The following is a 22,599-nucleotide window of genomic DNA, read 5'->3' as shown; positions in this document are numbered from 1 at the left end:
CGCCTGGCGCAGGATCTGTAGGCAGTCCGTAGATAGGCTGGCACCGAGGGACACTTATAACATCAACCTCTCTAGATAACAGACAAAACCAGAGCCCTGGGGAGCTCTGGCCCGGAAGCGGTACTCGAAATCAGCAGATAGCTGGCAGCCGCAGTGCAGATTCAGGCAGCTTAACAAACCAGCAGTACTTGGAGCTAAGGGAGATGCTAAGCATGGTACCAGGGATGCCACCTCCACTTGAGAAGGCATGACCTGATAGCTACGCAGACTCGCCATTCAATGGACCCAATATCGTTTGTCGCCATGCCAAAGGGATTCAACAACCAAAACATGACACTCTTTGATGGCACGACGAAGCCCTTTGATCACGTGAGCCAATACAAACAAAAGATGATGACAGTAATGGCCATTGGGTATGTGAATGAAGCTTGCATGTGTAAGGGGTTCAGATCAACTTTGTCAGGGCCGGTACTTCGATGGCTCATACGTCTACCTAACAGGTCGATATCAACATTTGCCGACTTGGTAAACGAGTTCACTCAACAGTTTGCTAGCAGCCGAAAGCCACAAAAGCACGCCGACGATTTATAACGAATAGTCCAAGGCGTCAACGAGACGATTGGAGAGTTCAACACCAGGTTTATTAACGAAAAGGTTGCAGTACAAGAGTGTGACGTGTCGACAGCAGTGGAAGCATTCAGGAGGGGCCTACACAACGATTCAGATCTGTACAAACTGCTGACAATGTATCCTTGCCACAACTTTAGGGTAGTCTAAGAAAAAACCGCAACAACAATCGGACTGGAAGATGATATGCTCGCCAGGGCAAGCATACCAAGTACGCCAAGCGTATCCAGTCAGAAAACAGCCAACTGGGAAAAAAGAGGAGAGATACCAACCATATGGTAGAGGAGTGAACAGAATTGACAATAGAGAGGAAAATCAACAGCTTTCTATGCTAGTCGAGTATGGGTTCACAAATTGCATCGGGGGAATTCTGAAAGCACTAAGGAAAATGGGAGACGGAGTGAGGTGGCCTAGGCCGCCGATAGAAGGACAAGCCTGGAGGAAAGACAGCAAGAAGAAGTGCGAGTTCCATCGTGATATTGGGCATACCACAGAGGATTGCTATACTCTGCGCAGGGAGATCAGACGCCTTTATGAACAAGGGGGGGGCAAGCAGCAAGATAAAGTGGGTTTTGCAAAACAGGCTAAGCCCTTCACACCGCATACATGCACCAAAATAGTAAACGTGATAACATGCGGCTCAGACCTATGCGGATTGACATATTCGGCGGCAAAGAGACACGCTTCCGAGACCAAGGGTGACAGGCCAGAAACCTCCTGCAGAGTTTCCCACATCGACCTGCCTGCCCTCACTTTCGATGAGGAAGATGTCCATGACAGTCAGGAGCGCCATGACGCACTTATCATAACACTGTCAATGGCCAATTGCACGGTTAGGAAGGTCCTGGTAGATACTGGCAACTCGGTCAATCTAATATCGCTAAAAACTATAGAAAACATTGGATTCAGCGAGAAGGACTTGCAGAGGAAAACCATCCCACTGGTAGGATTCAGTGGGGAAACGACCAACTCATTAGGAGAGATCGTGGTCCCAACCTATGTAGGAGGAATTAACAAGCAAGTATGGTACTTGGTCATTGATGGACCATCCACCTACAATCTTATCCTTGGAAGATGATGGCTACATCTAATGAAGGCAGTTCCCTCAACATATCATCAATGCGTGAAATTCCCCACACTCTGGGAAGTGGAAAAAATATGTGGAGATCAGGAAGAAGCCAGGGGATGCAATAAGAAGGCACTAAAATGCACAGCCATCACCTCAGCATAACAATTACAAAAGCCGCACATCCAGGATGAGTACGTTGATCCCCCAGCCAAAGAGCTAGATTAAGTCAACCTGGACGGACGACACCCAGAAAGAACAGTACTAATAGGGGCAGAGTGCACATGCGACCTTAGGCAACACCTAATCAAGTTCTTGCAAGCCAACATGAATTATTTCGCATAGTCCCATGACGACGGTAGGGATAGACCCATCTGTCATCACACACAGGCTGAGTGTAGACCCAAGATGCAAGCCTGTCCAGCAGAGGCGAAGAAAGTTCGCAGCTGAAAGAAATAAGGTAATCAACCATAAGGTGGATAACCTGCTGGCAGGAAACAAAATAAGAGAGGTAAAGTATCCAGAGTGGCTATCAAACATAGTGGTAGTACCTAAAAAGAATGGGAAGTGGAGAGTATGTGTGGACTTCACCGATCTCAATAAGGCGTGCCCAAAAGATCCCTTCCCGCTGCCGTATATTGATGCCATGGTCGACGCCACAACTGGACACGAGATGCTAACATTTCTGGATGCGTGGAGTGGTTACAACCAAATCAAGATTGACCCAGCCGACTAAGAGAAGACAACATTCATCTCAGAAAGTGGTATATACTGTTACAACGTTATGGCTTTTGGTCTGAAGAATGCAGGATCTAGCTATCAAAGGTTGGTCAACTGAATGTTCATAGAGCAGATAGGAAGAACTACGTAAGTATATATTGATGATATGATAGTAAAGTCAAAGAAAGTCGGGGATCATATGCAGCATCTGGTAGAAACCTTTGACACACTCAGAGAGTACAAAATGAAGCTGAACCCTTCCAAATGTACTTTTTGGAGTCTTATCTAGGAAGTTCTTGGGCTACATAGTGACCTAAAGGGGAATAGAGGCCAGCACAGAACAAATAAAGGCAGTGCTACAATTAGAGTCACAAGAAAAGCCAAAAGACGTTCAACGGCTAGCAGGAAAAGTGGCAGCTCTCAGCAGGTTCCTTTCGAGATCTTCTAACAGATACAGGCTATTCTATGATATATTGAGGAAGATTCAAAGATTCGAATAGACCGCAGAGCACGAACAAGTATTCATAGAGCTGAAGCATTATCTTAGCACCCCGCCGCTGCTATCAAAACCAGAGCAAGGAGAACCATTGTTCCTTTACCTAACCGTCACAGAGGTAGCAGTGAGTGCGATACTAGTCAAGGAGCAGCAACCAGTCTACTATGTAAGCAAGTCTTTGATACCGGCAGAGACCAGGTACACATCCCTCGAAAACCTGGTCTTGCACTTATAATTGCATCCTACAAACCGCGCCCTTATTTTGAATCACACACCATACATGTCGTGACTAATTATCCCTTAAAGTCCGTAATAAGGAAGCCTGAATTACCAGGAAGAATGTCAAAATGGTCCGTACACCTTAGTGGATATGACATTAGGTACGATCCAAGGACGACAATAAAATAACATGCATTGGCAGATTTCGTTTCAGACTTCAGCCCAGTTATCCAAAACCTGGCTGATAAAAAGATCTTGACCTAAAAGGGGAGAAGGATCCTGAAATCTGGCAGATGCACATTAGCGCCTCCAACCAAAGAGGGGCAGAAGTAGGCCTAATCTTGCAATCTCCACTAGGGGATCTGATATCACAAGCAGTCCGCTGTGAGTTCAAGGCTACTAACAATGAAACAGAATACGAAGCCTTAATACTAGGGATGCAACTAGCTCTAGAGTTGGGAATCAGAAACCTACAGGTATACAGTTGTGGATGTGAGAATTTGAAAATCCACGGGGTTGAAAATCGTCTTGGAGTCGCCACTAAACTTAAGGAAATTTGGGAACCATTTTTGAAAATGAGATTTGAGTTCGTTGTTGAAATTACGTGATGGGAAGTTCATTCGTTAATAAAACACTCACCCCCGCCCATTACAATAACAACCTCTCTTGGGACTATGATGGCTAATTGGATAAGACTACGATCGTTATATGAGAGTGCAAAACACCATTTTGATCCTAACATGTGCACTTGGTTTCTAATCATTTAATGTATTTCACCTACTTTGTCTAAGTGATTTAGCATGTGAGGTTGATTTGAACTATACTAACAAGTATTCACGACATGGCTTAGATGGGAATGGGGGAGCCGTTGGGGAGCTAAGCTGTTACAACCCAGACGATTCTCGTCGACTCGATTTGCAAACAATTCAAGTAAAGATATAACTTGATGCGTGCATTTTATATAGCCTTTTAAAGTTTTATCTGCATGCATTTCTATGTGATTCCCATAGTTTTAGGATACGAAATGCCCCGACTAGTCTACTTTGATTCGCTTGGCTTTAATTGCAGGAACGGGCCCGAAAGAAGCAGGATCGAGCCTTTTACTATCCCGTTAGCTTGCATTTAGGAGATGGAAGAAATTGGAGCAAGAATACTATCGCCTCGGGGAGCGTGAAGAAGTTGTAGAAGCAATTCAACGAGCAATGAGCTGTTTCAGTGGTGTTAACTCGATCGAAGGCTTTTGTTGGACTATCAGTTCGATGGAGTGTTTTTTGGTGCCGAGAAGACCTCGATCAAGACCCTGCTGTTCTCGATCGAGGGGTGGCATTTTGGAGGTTCTGGATCGAGTGAGGTTAATAAAGTATATCTCCTATAAATAGGAGAGACTCAATTAGGTTTAAATATCTTTCATTCGGCACTATTAAGTTTGGGATCCCTTTCATTCTGTTCGACGTTACTTTGTTCTTCTTACTTTCCGGATCTCGTTTTGTGTAATCTTTCTCTTTACTCTCTTTCTATTTAATCTAATTCTCTTTTTCACATCTTTATACACCATGTTTAGTTTTGCTTTACTTATTGATATTACTTTATTTACTGTTATGAATAGCTAAATCCCTTATGCTGGGATACAGGGGAGCCATGGTAATTAGGAAGATTGAGATTTAGATGATTAGACTAGGTTGAATTGGGTTTGTGTTGTTAATCACTGCAATTAACTGTAATTAGCTGCTTGAGTCGACGCATTTAGCTAGTTAATTTTGTTACGCCTTGACCTAGATCGAAAGATTGGAAGGGGTAAGACCTGCAGTGAACATTAGGGCATTCTAATGAGGGCGGAAGCTAAGTTATTGATGTTGTAGGGCGAATAGCGGACCGGAAGGACGTTTTCACTACCCGGGAGACCGAATTTATACCGACCTTTGACTTTAGTTTTGGATCCTTAGGAAAGCATGGTGAACCGACAATCCTAGCACTTTCCTCTCTTATTTGATCACATCTTACTTTTACCGCACTTTTAGTTTAGCACATCAAAAAAACAACCCAGTGACACAGACAAACCTAATTAGACAAATAGATCACAAACAGCCTCCCTGTTGATACGATACCCGACTTACCTCTGCTGCATAAGTTTAGGTCGGTTGGTTTTATTTTTGATAGGGTTGCGACAACCGTGTCAAATTTTGGCGCCGTTGCCGGGGAGGCGACGTTATCTTTTTGCTTTATTTCGGTCTGTCTTTAGCCTAAAGGAAATTATTCCTTGAGGCAGTTTTTACCTTTTTCCTTTAGTGTTGTTTTGATAGGTCCTACAGGTCCTACCTAGACTGGATTCTAGGAGAAAGATCATCAAAGGGAAGGCTTGAGTACCTTTGATTCTTCTACCAAAATGTCTAACGTCTCCAGAATTATAGCACAATTTGAAGCTCAGAATGCAAGATCTGACAAGCTAGAGAATAGATAATCTTGGGGTGGTCCACCTCAGTTCTATACTATGTCGCAACAGGTGGTCTACTATGAGAGATGTGGTGCTGCGGGTCACAATGCTGTTATTTGTCTGGCAGAGAACGATGAAGTCTATGCGTTTAAGCAGCATAGATAAGCTAGTCATTCCTTTGCATATGTGCCGCCAAATCCGCTTCAGCAACAAGGCTATCAAAAGCCTCCATTTATTTGGCCGCCGCAACAACAAACCCCTCCTCCCGCTAAAAACAATGAAGAAATTGCTGTATTGAAGTCTTTGGTAAAGGCACTTGCACTTCAAATGCAAGAATATGATAAATCTAGAGAGGCTCACAACAAGCTATTTGAATCTCAAATAGCTCAATTAGCTACCGAGTTGGATTTTAGGCACTCAGAGATGGTATATGCTATCTGTACCGAAAGCGGTCTTTCCTATGAAGGACCTGAGTTGCCTATTGACGACGATGATATGTATCACTCGGAATTCGAAGATTTAGCTGAAAATGAAGCATCATACGAAGACTTCTGCACTGTACAACAACAAAAATTCGATCGAACAACCTACAACGTTCGATCGAATGACTTATATGAGGAAGTGTTCGATCTAACAGCTTACAACACTCGATCGAACAATTTATACGAGGAAGACCTCGATCGAACACCCTATACTGTTCGATCGAGCACTGCTGAGGAAGAAGACCTCGATCGAACAGTAAGCATTGTTCGATCGAGTAGTTTTGGTGAAGAAACCCTTCGATCGAGCACCATTCATTCTCGATCGAATGATTTGGCTATCAACAGTGTTGACTCGTCATTCATGCCTATTCCGGATGACGATAAAAAGGTAATTGAAGACCAATCCTATTAACCGGAGGTAATGATATTCCTTCTGTTGAACCCGATGGGATTCCTTCTATTCCTTCCGTTAAATCATATACTGCTGTTGATTTGACGCCTCCGCCCCAGTTTGGGAGTAAGTTGGAGGAATATCGCCTTGTTTCCTCTTATAAAGGTCATGACATGTTAGAAGACCCGGGAGGAGGATTTGAATATTCCATCCCACATAAGAGGAGGGCGTGGGATAAGGCCAAGAGAAGACGCGACGTGGTTGATGCTGTAAAGAGTCGCTGTTTTTCCGATGCTGTGTTGTGGCGACCTAAAGTCAAAATCATGGATGCTGAAGGGACCACATTTAGCCATAAGCCTTGTTGTGGGACATTGATTTGTGTGGGTGGATGAAGAAAAGAAGGCCGAGCTGGGACCTATCTGAAACTAGCGCTGTCCGGGAGGCAACCCGGAGTTTAAAACTTTTTAGTTGCTTTTCGAACATTTCAGTTTTTGTTGTGTGTGTAATAATTGGTTCTCAGACGATAGACTGGAACGTTAGGCTTGTTTTGTCAGTCCTGTGGGTTGTTCATTGCGTATTTGTAGGTACCAAACGAGGATGCCTCGATCGAGTACTTTTTGTTCTCGATCGAGCAACTTCCGCAACCCATTTGACTCGATAGAGTACTTTTGTACCTCGATCAAGTACCATCGAGATCGCTTGTTTTGATTCGCGTCACGTTTTTATGAAGCTATCAGCGACCTCCCTTGTTGCTGGCTGGTTTGGGGAGGTCTCTACTTTGCGTGTTCTTGTAAGTTTTCCAAAGCTTCACTTCTCTTTTCAGTTTGCATTTCCTTTCTCTATTTTAGAGTACAATGAGGGCACTGTACAGTTTGGTTTGGGGAGGGTATATGCATCCATATCTGTGTCTGCATATTGTTTTTATTACATTTCTGTTGTCACGTTTAATTTTTGTATGTATTGTCTTTTATTTTCAAAAATTGAAAAAATACAAAAAATAAAAAATAAAAAATTATAAAATTATAAAATTCAAAAATTCAAAAAATTTCTCCTTTATTTTAGCATATAGGTTGAGTCGGAACGGTAGATTTCAATGATGAAATTGCACTATAATTTGTCCTTTTGCTTAACCCTTGCAAAAACTAATTATCTTTTTAGCATTGTCTTATTGCATATCTACGAGTTAATGTTGAAATTTAGCTGAACAAATAGACTTGACCTGAAATTTTGGTAACCTACTCATCTATTCTAAGTTTTAGAGCCTTAAAACTGGTGTCATTTATGACCAGTTCATGTAGGATTGTGAGTAGTTACTCCTTGCATAACATGTATCATTAATTTGCAGATATATGAAATTCAATTGCTTATTGCCTGCATACATTCGGGTTAGTGGTTGGTGTCACATGCAAGGAGGTGCTTATATTCCCTTTTCTTCCATTGTTACCCATTTAACTCCAAATTTAGCCAAATTTGCCTTTTGACCCTTAACTACATCCAAATTTAGCCTGCCTTGTCAAGCTAGTTTAGATTAATTTTTGCGGTATTTTGTTTATTGAGCTGAGTTTGGTTTGTATTTGATAATTTTGAGTTGGTGATATATGGAGGAAGGAGGATGATGAAATGATGAAAAAAAAGAAGTTAAAAAAAAAGAAAAGAAAAAAACAAATAAAGAAATCGGAAGAAAACCGAGAAAAAGGAAAAGAAAAAGAAATGAAAAAAATGAAAGAATTTGATGATATGGTTTTTGCTCTTATATTCTTATTCTATATCTTATGAGGAGTTGATTTTATTCGGTTTGGTGAGTCTGTATGCCGAATTGAGGGCATGGTGCTTATTTTTGAGAAGTTTGAAGTGGATATTGTTTAATTTGGTTATATTTAGGTAGCTAGCTTGGCTTATTACCTCACTCACCAAATATATTTTGCCTATTCTTACCCATTAGCTCACTTTTCCATACTTTTGTAAGCCCTCGGCTGTGACGGGACCTTGTTTGGTTGGAATGTATGTGTACGGTAGCTAGAATTGTCTATCATATTAAGTTGCATGCATGTTTATGTGGGTCGTAGTTTAGGTGAGCGACTTCTTATTCTTTCTCAATTACATATAATTGCTTACCCTTTGCTTCATGAGAGAAGAGTGACCCGTGAGAGTCTATTATCAAAGGTCTTGCAAGGTCGACGGTTCAGCTTTATTATAGACATCCTACAACTCGTTTGCATTTGACAGTTCTTACTATAAGTATTAGTTTGCCTGCATTAAATTGGTTTAAGTGGGCATTTGTAGCTAGCTCTGAGTTTTTATTTCGTTCCATTAGTTAGTTGCATATAATTTGCTTGGGGACAAGCAAAGGTTTGGTTTGGGGAGATTTGATGCGTGCATTTTATATAGCCTTTTTAAGTCTTATCTACACGCATTTCTATGCGATTCCCGTAGTTTTAGGCTACGAAATGCCCCGAATAGTCTACTTTGGTTCGTTTGGCTTTAATTGCAGGAACGGACCCGAAAGAAGCAGGATCGAGCCTTTTACTGTTCCGTTAGCTTGCATTTAGGAGATGGAAGAAATTGGAGCAAGAATACTATCGCCTTGGGGAGCGTGAAGAAGTTTTAGAAGCTATTCAACGAGCATTATGCTGTTTCAGAGGTGTTAACTCGATCGAAGGCTTTTGTTGGCATATCAGTTCGATCAAGTGATTTTTGGTTCTGAGAAGACCTCGATCGAGACCCTGCTGTTCTCGATCAAGGGGTGGCATTTTGGAGTTTCTCGATCGAGTAGTGTAGCACTCGATCGAGAGGATTTTGGCTGGAGAATGCTCGATCGAATGGTTTCATAGTGCTCGATCGAGCACTTATTTATTTCACGCAAGATTTTCTTGCAAGAACCTATTTTCTTGATATTTTAATTATCGTATTAGGTTAATAAAGTATCTCTCCTATAAATAGGAGAGACTCAATTAGGTTTAAATATTTTTCATTCGACACTATCAAGTTTGGGATCCCTTTCATTCTGTTCGACGTTACTTTGTTCTTCTTACTTTGCGGATCTCGTTTTGTGTAATCTTTCTCTTTAATCTAATTCTCTTTTGCACATCTTTATACACCATGTTTAGTTTTGCTTTACTTATTGATATTATTTTATTTACTGTTATGAATAGCTAAATCCCTTGTGCTGGGATACAGGGGAGCCATGGTAATTAGGGAGATTGAGATTTAAATGATTAGACTAGGTTGAATTGGGTTTGTGTTAATCACTGCAATTAACTGTAATTAGCTGCTTGAGTTGACGCATTTAGCTAGTTAATTTTGTTCCACCTTGACCTAGATTGGAAGATTGGAAGGGGTAAGACCTGCAGTGAACATTATGGCATTCTAATAAGGGCGGAAGCTATGTTAGTAATGTTTTAGGGCGAATAGCGGACCAAAAGGACCTTTTCACTACCCTGCAGACCGAATTTATACCGACCTTTGACTCTAGTTTTGGATCCCTAGGAAACCATGGTGAACCGACAATCCTAGCATTTTCCTCTCTCATTTGATCACATCTTACTTTTACCGCAATTTTAGTTTAGCACATTAAACAAACAACCCAGTGACACAGACAGACCTAATTAGACAAATAGATCACAAACAGCCTCCCCGTGGATACGATACCCGACTTATCTCTGCTGCATAAGTTTAGGCCGTTTGATTTTATTTTTGATAGAGTTGCGACAGCCGTGTCACAACTCGATCTAAATACAATTGCTAAAACATGACACTTGACACACGACACAAACTAGCCTACTTAGGCCTCGAAATTCGTGCCATATGATGAGGCCACGACTCACATGGACTTCGTCCTTAGCCTTATCATCGTTTTGCGCACTCACTTTGATTTAATTGATTAAATACTTCAATTTAACCAACTAAAACAAAGGTTTTGTAATAGTCATTTTGACTCAAAATAAAGGACTAACTTGACCCATATGTAAAGTACAAATTACATTGCTTCAGTGATAATGGAATAATTACAATAATTAAATAACATTAACAATTAAAATAAAACCGCAATAATTAAACAAAACAATACAAAACAGATGCAAAAAGTGGCACGAAGGCCGAGGTATCACACGGCGAAGCACGGGTTGTTAATATTGACTATTCTAGTCATCGAGTGTCATGAATCGGATGCTAAGCATGCGCAATTCAACTAGCGAGAAATCGTCATAAGATGAGATGAATTCATTAAATTCTTTAAAGAAATTCATTTAAAATCCTATGTCGGGTTTTGTATGACCTATGAATGTCTAATTCATTTAACATGCATTCTACACATTAATTTGGCCAAGTTGTGATTTAACCATGATAATGATACAAATAAACATACATGTATCATAAATCAAATAAAACAAATCTAACATGTGAATTAATCTTAACTATTTCATAATTACAACTAAAACAAGTCATTAAACATAAGAATTAATCTAATTAATTCGTAATTAAAATTAAACAGATGTAAATCATATGGAAATGAATTAAACTAACTAAAATTTCATTTTAATTAATTTAGAACATGTTATCGTTATACAAATGCCAACTATTTCGTATTATGATATTAAACATGATAATTATTCTAACTAAACATGTTATCGTCATAAATTGAAATACTAAGCATGTGATTAACTATTCCTAATTAAACAGCAATTAAACCATCAATAAATAATAATTATGAAACGTATTAACTAACACGTGACGAAATTAAAAGATGGGATTTAAAAGCGAAAGTAAGGCCTTAGGCCGTGTACCACACGAGCAAAGGGAGAGAATTGAGACGGGATTTTGTGCACCCTCAACTTACATGTAGATTTGGACACCACTCGGGATCCTGTATTCATGTGTTGCTTAGAAGGCGCTTCTTTGATGATTGTAAAACAAAAATCGAAACAATTTAACAAAATCAATTTCGAAAACAAAACAATTTTCTCGCGTAAAAGGCGCTTCGTGCAACGATCTTCAAATGAAGATTGTGACTTCGTTCTTACTCAAATTTAAATCCGAAAGATGTTCTGAAATCCTTAGACTCCAAGGATTCAAACGTCAGCAATAAATAGAGGTAAAAACGGTTGTAAAAGGACGAGAATTGGACGAGAACAAGTGCTGTCCAGAACGAGAGAGAACACGAAAAAGAGAGCAAATCGATGCTCTAATGTTCGTCTAATCTCTTGTGTGAACTTTGTGCTTTGTTTCTGGGTATGAGAGGAGTTTAGGGTTGCTTTGGTATGTGAGAAAGGAGGGCAATTTCTAGGGTTTCGAGTGCTATCAAAACCGTGTTCCTTCGTCCCCTTTTTTGGTGTGTGTGTGTGTGTGTGTGTGTGTGTGTGTGTGTGTGTGTGTGTGTGTGTGTGTGTGTGTGTGTGTGTGTGTGTGTGTGTGTGTGTGTGTGTGTGTGTGTGTGTGTGTGTGTGTGTGTGTGTGTGTGTGTGTGTGTGTGTGTGCTTGTTTATATAGGAAAACGGGAATGGGGTGTTAGCGTTAGGTTATTTGGCTACTTAGGAGGTGGCTTGTGAAAGGGGTAAGAGAGTTTAGTCGAAATATGGAAGGTGGAAGAGATAAGTTGGTTTTGGAAAGGATATGGAGAGGATAATGAAGAGGATTGTTTCGGTTATTTGGAGAGATCTTGTGAGCTGGTTGGGATATGGTTTACTTGGGGAATAAACTAGGGAAAATAGGGGAGGAGTTGGTTGGGATAGGGGCTCGAAAAGGGACTCGGGAAGTCCCTGTTTTGACGCGGCAAAACAGGGCACGGGTGCGGGTTGTGGTTGCGGGTTTTGGTGCGGGTTATGGTGTGGGTTTGGGTTTGGGTTGGGATAGATGTTGGGTTAGTGGGCTAGGTGGTGGTGTGGTCTAGGTTGGGTTGGGTGGTGGTTTGGGTGTCGGGTTTGGGCTCGAAAAATAGGGGATGCGGGTGTGGTTGGGTGTCGGGTTTGGGGAAGAAAAAGGAAGGGGAATGGTGGTGTGTATGGGGAATCGAACCCGGGACCTTGGGGATGGGTTTGTACCAAAGCTTCACCTCAAAACTCGTGTCCAAAACCATTTAAAATCGAGCTTAAAACCGTCTCAAAAACCTCGTTTAAAACCACTTGAAAAATCAATTCTTCGAATTAAAATAAAGTGATAAAATACGAAACCGTCACACATTTCATTTCAAATAAATTCAAAATAAAAACTTTGAAGAATAATTTATTTTTCAAATAAATTATAAAAGCTTTAAATTTTAAATATTCTCGAAAATATGAAAACCGATGAAATAAATTTCATTTATTTAGAAATAATTTAAATTTCATTTAAATTATAAAACCGTCAAATAACGCTTGTCCCGCATCACAAAACGAAAACCGCTAACGAGCGATGTAAGTGAACATGTGTCCTATCATCATTTGGTGTTTTGTCAGGATTTCTGTATATTCCAATATCGACGGATATGGGTATCTACAACAGTGATTCCTTGCTTATAGTTAATCATGTAAATGATGAGTATGTAGCCAGGGATTCGAAGATGATAGCTTACCTAAAAGTAGCAAAGGAGCTAAAGTAGAAATTTATAGTCTACAAGCTTAAGCGGTTCCCAGATACCAGAATGTTGAGGCAGATGCCCTAGAAATCCTGGGGGCAACCTTCAAGCCAACAGAGCTTGCCAACATACCCATTGCGCACGTGTTGGAACCATCAATCCAAAAGGTGGAAGAAATAGACAGAGGAGAGCTGGGAGACCAGCATGATGTGGAGAATGGGGCAGCAGTTCTATCAAACACAAACGATCAGTCGGCTGATCCAGACTAGCGCACGCCTTACTTAGATTGGCTGAAGGATGGTAAGCTGCAAAATGACAAAAAATAGGTAAGGGGCTTCAAAATGAAAGCCTCCAGATTTTGTACTGATTGACGATGTGCTTTTCATAAAATCAATGGCAGGACCTTACGGTGCCTGAATAAGCAAGAGGCACATACCGTGTTGGATGCCCTCCACAGTGGCGAATGTGGAAACCATGTAGGGGGCAGGAGTCTGTCAAACAAAGCTCTCAGGCAAGGCTACTTCTGGCCCACAATGAAGGCAGACTCAGTAGAATACGCACAAAAGTGTGACGCATGCCAGAGGTCAGCACCAGTGATCCACCAGCCAGCGGAACCTTACATCAAATCATCTCCCCATGGCCATTAATGACATGAGGAATGGACATCATCGACCCTCTGCCTAGGGCCCCACGAAACAGACTATGGATACTAGCAATGACAAACTACTTTTCAAAATGGATAGAGGCGGAAAAATTCACAGAGGTAAAAGATAAGCAAGTCATTTCTTTTATCAAACGTAACATCCTCCGTAGGTTTGGTATCCCATCAGAAATCATATGTGACAACGGGTCACAATTTGTGTCAAATGACGCGGAGGGATACTGTGCCAGGTGGAACATCTCACTGAAAAAGTCAACGTCTAGGACTCTAAAGTCCAATAGGCAAGTTGAATCCAGCAATAAAATCATTATGGAAAATTTGAGGAGGAGTTAGGAGGAAAGTGGGCAGATGAGTTGCCACTAGTACTATGGTTAGATAGAGCTACACCAAAGACGTCGACATGCCAAACACCTTTCAGCCTGCTGTTTGGAGCAGAGGCAGTGATTCCATCAGAGGTTCTAATTCCAACTCACAGGTATGGATGCATCATAGGGGAACTAAATAGTGCAGAGATGACCAGGATTCTGGACACGGTAGAAGAGCTGCGAGCAAGCGCGAAGATACGTCTGGCTGCCTAAAAATAGTCAGTCGGCAAAAGCTACAACAAGAACGTAAAAGTCAGGCTCCCGGAGGTAGGAGACCTGGTTCTCCGTGAGGTGTTTCAAAACACCAGAAACCGCAAAGCAGGCAAATTCGTCTATAAATGGGAAGGACGATACCAGGTTGAAGGCGTTGTTTGCCATGAGGCGTACAAATTAATGACTATTGATGATCAAATAATACACAAACCATGGAACATACTACACCTAAAAAGGTATCACTTTTTATAACAAGTACAATTTAGTGTACAGACTTATTCAACCCCCCCCCCCCCCCCAAAAAAAAAAAAAAAATAGTAGGATACTATCAGTTTTCTACTATACTTCTTTTTGCATATCTTTAAACTTGAAACTACTATTGGAGCTGTGTGGTCTCTAGCTTCCTGGGTCCGTGGTCACTCTGGAACCCCATGAGATAGTGTAGATACCTCATTTCTACACCTCACGCCAACCGCCCAGTGATGGTTGGGCCGCATGTTTGATACGCAAAACGATTTATAACAGTCCGTAAGTTCGTCGTCAAGTGATAGCTCAAACACTTGAGTCAACCCTTGGGTCATCATCTATGCACCGATACGGTCGTTTTGACAGTAATTAGAGTTCATTTGGAGTCCGGGTCAAAAACCGCTTTATTTTCTAAAAACCGTTAAATGCCGAGTCGGAATATTCCGGAATGTTCTAGAATTCTCTAGATATTTATTCCTAATTAAAATTAATATTTTAAGTAAATATCTACCGTAATATTGTGTTTCATGGAATAAGGAAGTGTAAATCTACCGAAATTCTATAATAAAACACGTAAATCTTTCTTGCCGAGGAGGAAACCACTGCAGAAAAAACACAGCAAACGCTGCGCCTCTTCGAAGAAACGCAGTAGTTGCTGCGCCTCTTCTCCAGTCCTCTTTTCGCATTTTTCAGAATATTTTTGAGATTTGTTTCTAAATCCGTGTCATTCCAAAAGTCTTCCATATGTTTAGTATAAATAGAGGCCTTCGGGGTCCATATTTAGCACGCGAGTGTTTCGCTCTCTCTCTCTCTCTCTCTCTCTCTCTCTCTCTCTCTCTCTCTTTGCATTCTAGACTACGTAATTGCCTTTCGATGCCTACGTGCTTGATCAATCGACCACGTAAGCTCAGATCATTCTGAGTCCCAGTCACGTTGCATAGACCGACCAACTTGACCAACTCCACCTTTAATCAACTTAATCAACCTTTTAAATCCTCTAACGAGGGCACTTTCCACGCATATTCGAGTCGAGCAATCACTAAACGATAATTTTAGTCAATCTCGTTTCGTCAAACATGTAAGTCCGAGGGTGTAAATCCCATTTTATTATTGTACTTTTATTTTGTATCAATTAATGTAAATCTAAATCAAGAGCACGTTCAAAAACCGATTTAAAATCCACCTTTTAAAGCCGTTTTTACGAAACAGCAGCGTTCAGACGTCGAGAAGAAACGCAGCAGCAGTTGCGCCTTCAGGAAGGATTGCAACCTTGCTGCGCCTCTTCCAGAGGCTGCCTGCTGCTTCTGCTCTTCTTCTTCTTCCTCCACTTCCTGCAAATTTCCTCCTTTTCTTATTCTTTCAGTTTCCTTTATTCTCTTTGTTATTTCAGTATATAAATCATATTTTAAAAACTCTCTTTTAATTACAATACTTAATTCGTCCTTAATCCCGAGTAATTCAATACTTGCGGGTTTTCGCCGTTTTTAATTCAAATCGATTCTTCGGGGTTTCGACTTGTTCATGTCGAGGTTCTGGAGTCCAATTTGATACATAAGTTTTCTTCCGAATCTTATTTGTCCAGTTTCGTCTTAATCTAACCTCAAATTTCCCCTTTTTGTATTTCCGACACGAGTTCATCGTATAATCATAATCATGTAAACCGCTGTAATTTCTCGTTTTAATTCATTCTATGATTTGCCCAGATACATATGATCGAATAAAACACTTCAATTCGAGTCTAATATCGATAATCCATCTTAAATCTACCAACGAACAATAACGTGTTGCGATTCTGACTTCACAGCCAGAACCCAGCTGGAGAACAGACGCATGAAGTGCACGCGCCTCTTCCCGGAGGGCGCAGCAGATCTCTTTGCTGCTCAGGTTGGTTTCTGCCTCTGAACTCTTTCTCGATTTGACGTAGCTCCTAATTACGGTTTAAATCAACTATTATTCGTATTATCACCTCTAATCTGACATATTTTCATATTTTAATTATAGAAATATTTTCCTTTTATTTTCTTCTTCAAAATCCTGTCTGTGAGCGTGCTTTTGACGTAGATCAAATAAAGATTGTAATTTTAATTATTTTAATTCATTTATCATAATTATTATTATGTATGATTTAATTGCATGACATTCACATGTATTGAATCTAACATTTACTTCGACCAAATTGTATGCTAAAACACGTGTTAACTGACATAGTCTAATTTCACATGCTAGGATTAATCCATGTTTATTGCATTGCATGCATTACATCGATGACATATCAAATATGAACGACTTCCCTAATCGTTAGTAGAGGCCGCTATCGAGGCGGGAGAGATTATGTGTTCGAATTAAAGAAATTCCTGATACGTACCCTCACCCCTTACTCCAGTTATCTCTGGACATTCGTGTCCATTGGCATCTCGAGAGTCATTCTAGACATAGAATGTTATGGGTAACGAGTTCTTAGTGTTCATGTCATTAGTTTGGGTCTTGACATGGCACGAGGTATTCGAACAGTTTACAATTTTCCACAATAAATTGGTGGCGACTCCACAAATGCAGGCTTATTCAACCTTTCACCGGTTTCAATGCCTCACAAATCGGTAACGGCCCATGACGTGCTTTGGCAAACCTAAGTTCCGTGGGAGAAGTGACGCCGCCTCAAAACCACAATGTACGGGTGCGCACGGCGCGGGTGGCCCTGTCCACAGTTTGGCGACTTCGCTGGGGATGATACACTTATGTGTTACCCATGGTGAAACTTGAATTAGGTTAGGGAATAGTTTATACGAGACAATTGTCGATTTTCATTAGTCGACCTTCTTAGCTCATTTCATTTGGTCTTCCTAGGCACTAAGCCAACCCATTCGACCAATCCTCCCGTCCGGACGGTCCAATTTCCTATCTGGGCCTAAAGATGGATAACGATTGACGTCAACCATACTGCGGTACATACTCATGTTTGTATCGAGAGCTTTCACTACTCGAGGAAATGGACTAGGAACCGACCTTACTCATTTTTGGCAGAACCTCTCCACAGAACAGGGTTTGATTGCTTGGTATGGCAACCCACCTTTTTAAGCCAAAACCCTTTAAATTCACTCAGCATACCGTTATAATGCCCATATGTATGTTTGTATCATATACGTGATCACCATTTGTAAACAAAACCATGACAAAATTTTGTAAAATAAAATCCATTTCAAAATATAAACATTTTCAAAAATGGTCTAAAACAGCGCAAAATAAGCCAAAACTCTATCCAAATGTCGAGTCAAACTTCAGGCCTCAAACCCATTTCAAAACTCCCTTCGAGTCAGCACTCCTACAACTACACTACAGTTATCTAGGACAAACATTTCAAAATTTGTCATTTTCGAATCCCACTTGACACAGTGGCACACACTCACTTCACGAGTCGAGTCCTTTTTTTGAGTAAGTGTGCAAAAATGGTCGATCGTGTTTTGATCCATCGTCGATTTCTTATCCTCAGTCCAAAATGATGGGAACTAGTCATGGAAGCGTTAATGGTCAACCCGAATTGCCCGCGAATGGTAATGATCAAATCCTACCTGCACTTCTTCGTCTCTAGACAAGCCAAGACCAAACTTATTCTCGCCTTAACGCTATCGAAGGTCGTATTGTCGCTGTAGAAGCTAGACTTCCTCCTGTAGAAGGTCCCATTCCCGAGGTGCTCATACACAATAATCCTCCACCCTTTGAACAACCAGAAGTCAATCTTCCACCAGGTCCTACTGAAGTTGAAAAGCGACTCCAGTATTTGGAGGAGCAACTAATGTATCTCAAGGGAGATGACATCTATAGGGAAAACAGTCGCAAATATGAGGCAGTAAATGTTCAATTGCCAATTAACTTCAATATGACTGACATCCCGAAGTTCAAAGATTATGTGTCTATCAAAGGCATTAAGCCAGAGATGTTCTTAAGGATCTTTCCTTCATCTCTTGATACTATTCCTAAGCAATGTTTCTACTCCTTGGATCACAAGAAAATTGCTACTTGGGACGATGCTACAATTGAGTTCACCAAACAGTACGCCGATAATGCTGAAATTCAAGTCAATATGCGCACTCTAGAGGTTCTTACCCAAAATGAGAAAGAATGTTTTACCGACTTCCTAAGTAGGTGGAGAAAGACTAGCACGCAACTCGTCGAACGCCCAGACGAAGCTACTCTTGTTGAAAAGTTCGTGGACAATTTAAAGCCAATCTATGCGAACCATTTAAGGTACCAAAACATAATGTCTTTCAAAGACTTAACTGTGCTAGGAACAAGAATTGAAGACGACATCCGTAAGAGACTCTTGTCCAAAACGGTAGGTCCCGGATATCAAGACACAACGAGTCGTTCTTATGGCTCCACTAGCAAGACCGACGAGGTCAACCATGTCGAATCATCTACTAAGAAGAATAACTCGTAGAGGAAGTTCACCAACGTTGGTGACTCATACTCTAATGCTCTAAAAAGATTGATGAAACAAGCACTATTACAGATACAGGCTATAACAACGGTTAAAAACCGTTGTTATATAAAAAAGCGGACGTTGTTAAAGCGTCCGTTGTAAAAGGTTTTAACAACGGTTGGTTTTCTTAAGGAACCCGTTGTTAAAACTATTAACAACGGTTTTAAGTATAAAACCCGTTGTGGAAAGTGTGACTCAATTTTGGGGGGAAAGTTATAACAACGGGTTGTAATATACAAAACCGTTGTTATAACTAAAGACAACGGATTTTTTTTTATAAATAACCGTTGTTGTTTGTTCTTAAAAAATAAAAAATAAATAAATTAAATATTACTAGATGCATGCATAATTACGGCCCGTTATAATTCCGATGCATGCATTATTACTGCCATCCCTGTGCATATGAACGGACAATATGGAATGAGAAGGGTTAGTAATAAGATTTGAAGCAGCAGAGAGAGATATGATGATGATTATGGCACAACTTCCTAACATATATATTAATTAAAAAACAACTCAAACCACACATTGCTTAGTATAAATACATGCATTATCTCAACAAATATTCCATTATCTCACTATACATCTCCAAACCCTAACTGCTAAAACAAACTCCAAATAAATTAACCCTACTTAATCTTTCAAAACAAACTCCAAACTCCAACAAAATGAATGATATCATCCTTAAGACTCTTACTATGATCGAGAACAACAACAGTTTCATCCGCCGGTTGCTCCACATTGAGGAAAGTTTCAGGAGCTACCTTGCGGATGCTCGATCCATACTTGAAGGACGCCAAAAAGATAGCTTGACAGAGAAAGAAAGCGATTCTTTGCTATATGACGATATAGCAACTGCTGAACGGAACCTCCAAATAGCCAAGGAGGAGAGGACGGATATCATAGAGGAGAATAAGACCCTCTATGAAAATATAAGAATTGCATTTTTATTAATGTAATTTTTTTTTTAAATTTATGTATTTATTATATATATATATATATATATATATATATATATATATATATATATATATATATTAATTATGTTTATCATGCATTCCTCTCTATCATCTTGCTTCTTCTTTGTTTTAGTTTATTTAATTTGTTTTACTAGCTAATTAAGCGAATAATACTTAAAGAAATAACATAATGGTCGATAAAAACTAACACATACACATGCAAATGAAATAATTAGAAAAAGAAAATAATGACGATGAAAGACGATGAAAGACGATGAAACCAACAGTGACGGCGAGATTTACCTGATAATTAAACGATGAAATCAACAGTGACGGCGAGAAGATAAAGAGACGATGAGAAAGAGAGAAAGAGACGATGAGAAAGTGTGTGTTTTGTGTTTGTGTTTGTGTTTGTCTGTTGTGTTTGTGTTTGTGTATTAAGGTTTGTGTTTTGTGGCTGTAGCAGACTTGTGTTTGTGTGGTTTATAGTATGGAAGGTATTGACAACGGTTATTAAACAACAACCGTTGTCAAATAAGTTTTAACAACTGTTGTAAAACAACAACCGTTGTCAAATAAATTTTAACAACGGGTTTCAAAACTTACCGTTGTGATAACTTTTCACTAACTTTGCGTCAATTTTGCACCAAATTATTAACAACGGTTGTGCATGTGTTACCCGTTGTTAAAACTTATAACAACGGTTTTTATAACCATACCCGTTGTAATTCATTTTAGTAAAATTCGCGCCATACATTCTACAACGTCTATTGTGATTTTCGTGAATAATCGTTGTTAAAGGGGCGTTGTAGTTGCCTGGATTTGTAGTAGTGAAGGCAAACTCCAACCCATAGGGCCTACACTTGATCCAGAGAAGAAGTCCAGGTTCTGGGATGAGAATGCCTACTGCGAGTACCATAGAGGCAAAGGGCATGATACATAAAATTGCTTCAAATTGAAGCATGCCATTCAAGATATGATTGAAGATGGGCGCTTGCCTATACCTCCTGCAAGCAAGCCTAGCAATACTCAGAATCCTCGTGGAATTCTGATGATCACAGATGAGGAATCCACCTTGGATTGTTCACACCTCATTTCTCCAGTTTAAGATGAGGTTAATGCATTAGAAAATGAGAAGAGTTATTCCACTATCTCCCCTACTATCGCTGATTTTGTCGCATGGGCAAAGGGTGTAAGTAGACAAGTTTCAGAGCTAGAAGCTATAGTGGCATCCCTACACAATCCAAGCACTATACCTACGGGAGACATGCCAGTGGTTCCAATCTTATCTCAAGGATCCACAATGCAAGAAGTGATCGCAGTGACCGACAATCTAGTCGAGCAAATAATCAGCCTAGAGGCTGAAACATAAGCTTGAGAGAGCTCAGTATTGTCAATGGAATATGGGCGGATGACGATGAATATGTTTACCTCAAAGAACATCCTCTAGTCAAGGCTAGTGAAGATCAAGATGTAGACCACCTTACTCGCTTGGGACGTCCATATCAAAATGCCATTCAAGGACAAACGAGTGGTCCAGTTGCTAATGGTCCAACTACTAACACCAATGTCATCACACCAAACGATGGCGAAGAGACATCTGCTGACCATTTATTGAAGCAACTTCAAAAGACAAAGACTGATCTTTCAGTCTGGCAACTAGTTGCAAGTTCATTTCCTCATCGCCAGGCTTTGCTGCAAGCATTGGCTAAATTGAACGTTGCACATTACTCTACACCCAATGACGTTGTCAACCTAGTCTTCCAAGACTCAGTCAAGCTAAGTAACCCAGTTACTTTCTCAGATGAGGACTTGCCTCCCTTTGACGTCACTCATAACCTCGCTCTATACATCACATTCACATGCTTGAAGAAAACCATACCAATGACTTTGGTGGATGATGGCTCCGCAGTCAATGTCATACCACTAAAGACAGCATACAAGTTAGGCATGAAAGGATCAGGCTGGATTCCTACTAACCAAGGCGTTCGGGCATACGATGGAACGTGGCGTAAAGTAGTGGGGCTAATTAACCTTACTGTGGCCACTGTTGTAACACCCCATCATACCAAGGTACCTTACCAAGGACTACCCTAGCATGAAAGGTTGTTACCATCTCGGTTTCCCGAGGTTAGTATATCAAAGTTACCAATTCCAAACAACCTTTATTGACGTATAAAGAGTTAGCGATTACATGTTTACAAGACCAAAACAAACTAAAAGTATAAGGGCTCAATACAACTGAAATCACAGACAGCTAAAATCGTAACAGCGGAAGCTAGACTCGAAGTGATGACTCCCCATGACTGTCCCAAAGCTAAACATCTGAATTACCTGTCATAATCTGCTCACCATCCCCGAATGGATCACCACAGGTTTTACAAAACAACAACACGGGGTCAGTACCGTTCAATCAATATAAGACAAACAAACAATGTAACCGGCTGATCATCCTCCATCCCCGATCTCCCGATCTCACATAGGTAATCCTCGCCGCCAGTGGGAGACCGCAGCCCATCTCCACCTAGTCCAGCTCATCAACGAGCGACTAACAATCCCTGTCCCTTAATGTGCACATCCCCTCCCGTGACGGGTTCCACGGAGGCGAACTAGGGTGTGAAGCCACTCCCGCAAGTGACTCCACCACAATCACACACACACACACATACACACAACATCACAGCTGTCACAACACCACA

At 40.6% G+C, this 22,599-nt stretch overlaps 1 protein-coding gene across 1 annotated transcript; it reads left to right on the top strand.

Moving 5' to 3' along the window:
• Nucleotides 1-808: 808 nt before the first annotated feature.
• Nucleotides 809-1,705, top strand: LOC141649029 (uncharacterized). Its single transcript, XM_074457732.1, has one exon. The coding sequence runs from the start codon at nt 809-811 to the stop codon at nt 1,703-1,705; it is 897 nt and encodes a 298-aa protein (XP_074313833.1).
• Nucleotides 1,706-22,599: the final 20,894 nt, after the last annotated feature.

Source organism: Silene latifolia, chromosome 3, assembly GCF_048544455.1.
Source record: "Silene latifolia isolate original U9 population chromosome 3, ASM4854445v1, whole genome shotgun sequence".
NCBI classification, from domain to species: domain Eukaryota; kingdom Viridiplantae; phylum Streptophyta; class Magnoliopsida; order Caryophyllales; family Caryophyllaceae; genus Silene; species Silene latifolia.
Note: the sequence above shows the minus strand (reverse complement) of the source record. Positions and strands in the feature narration are given on the sequence as shown.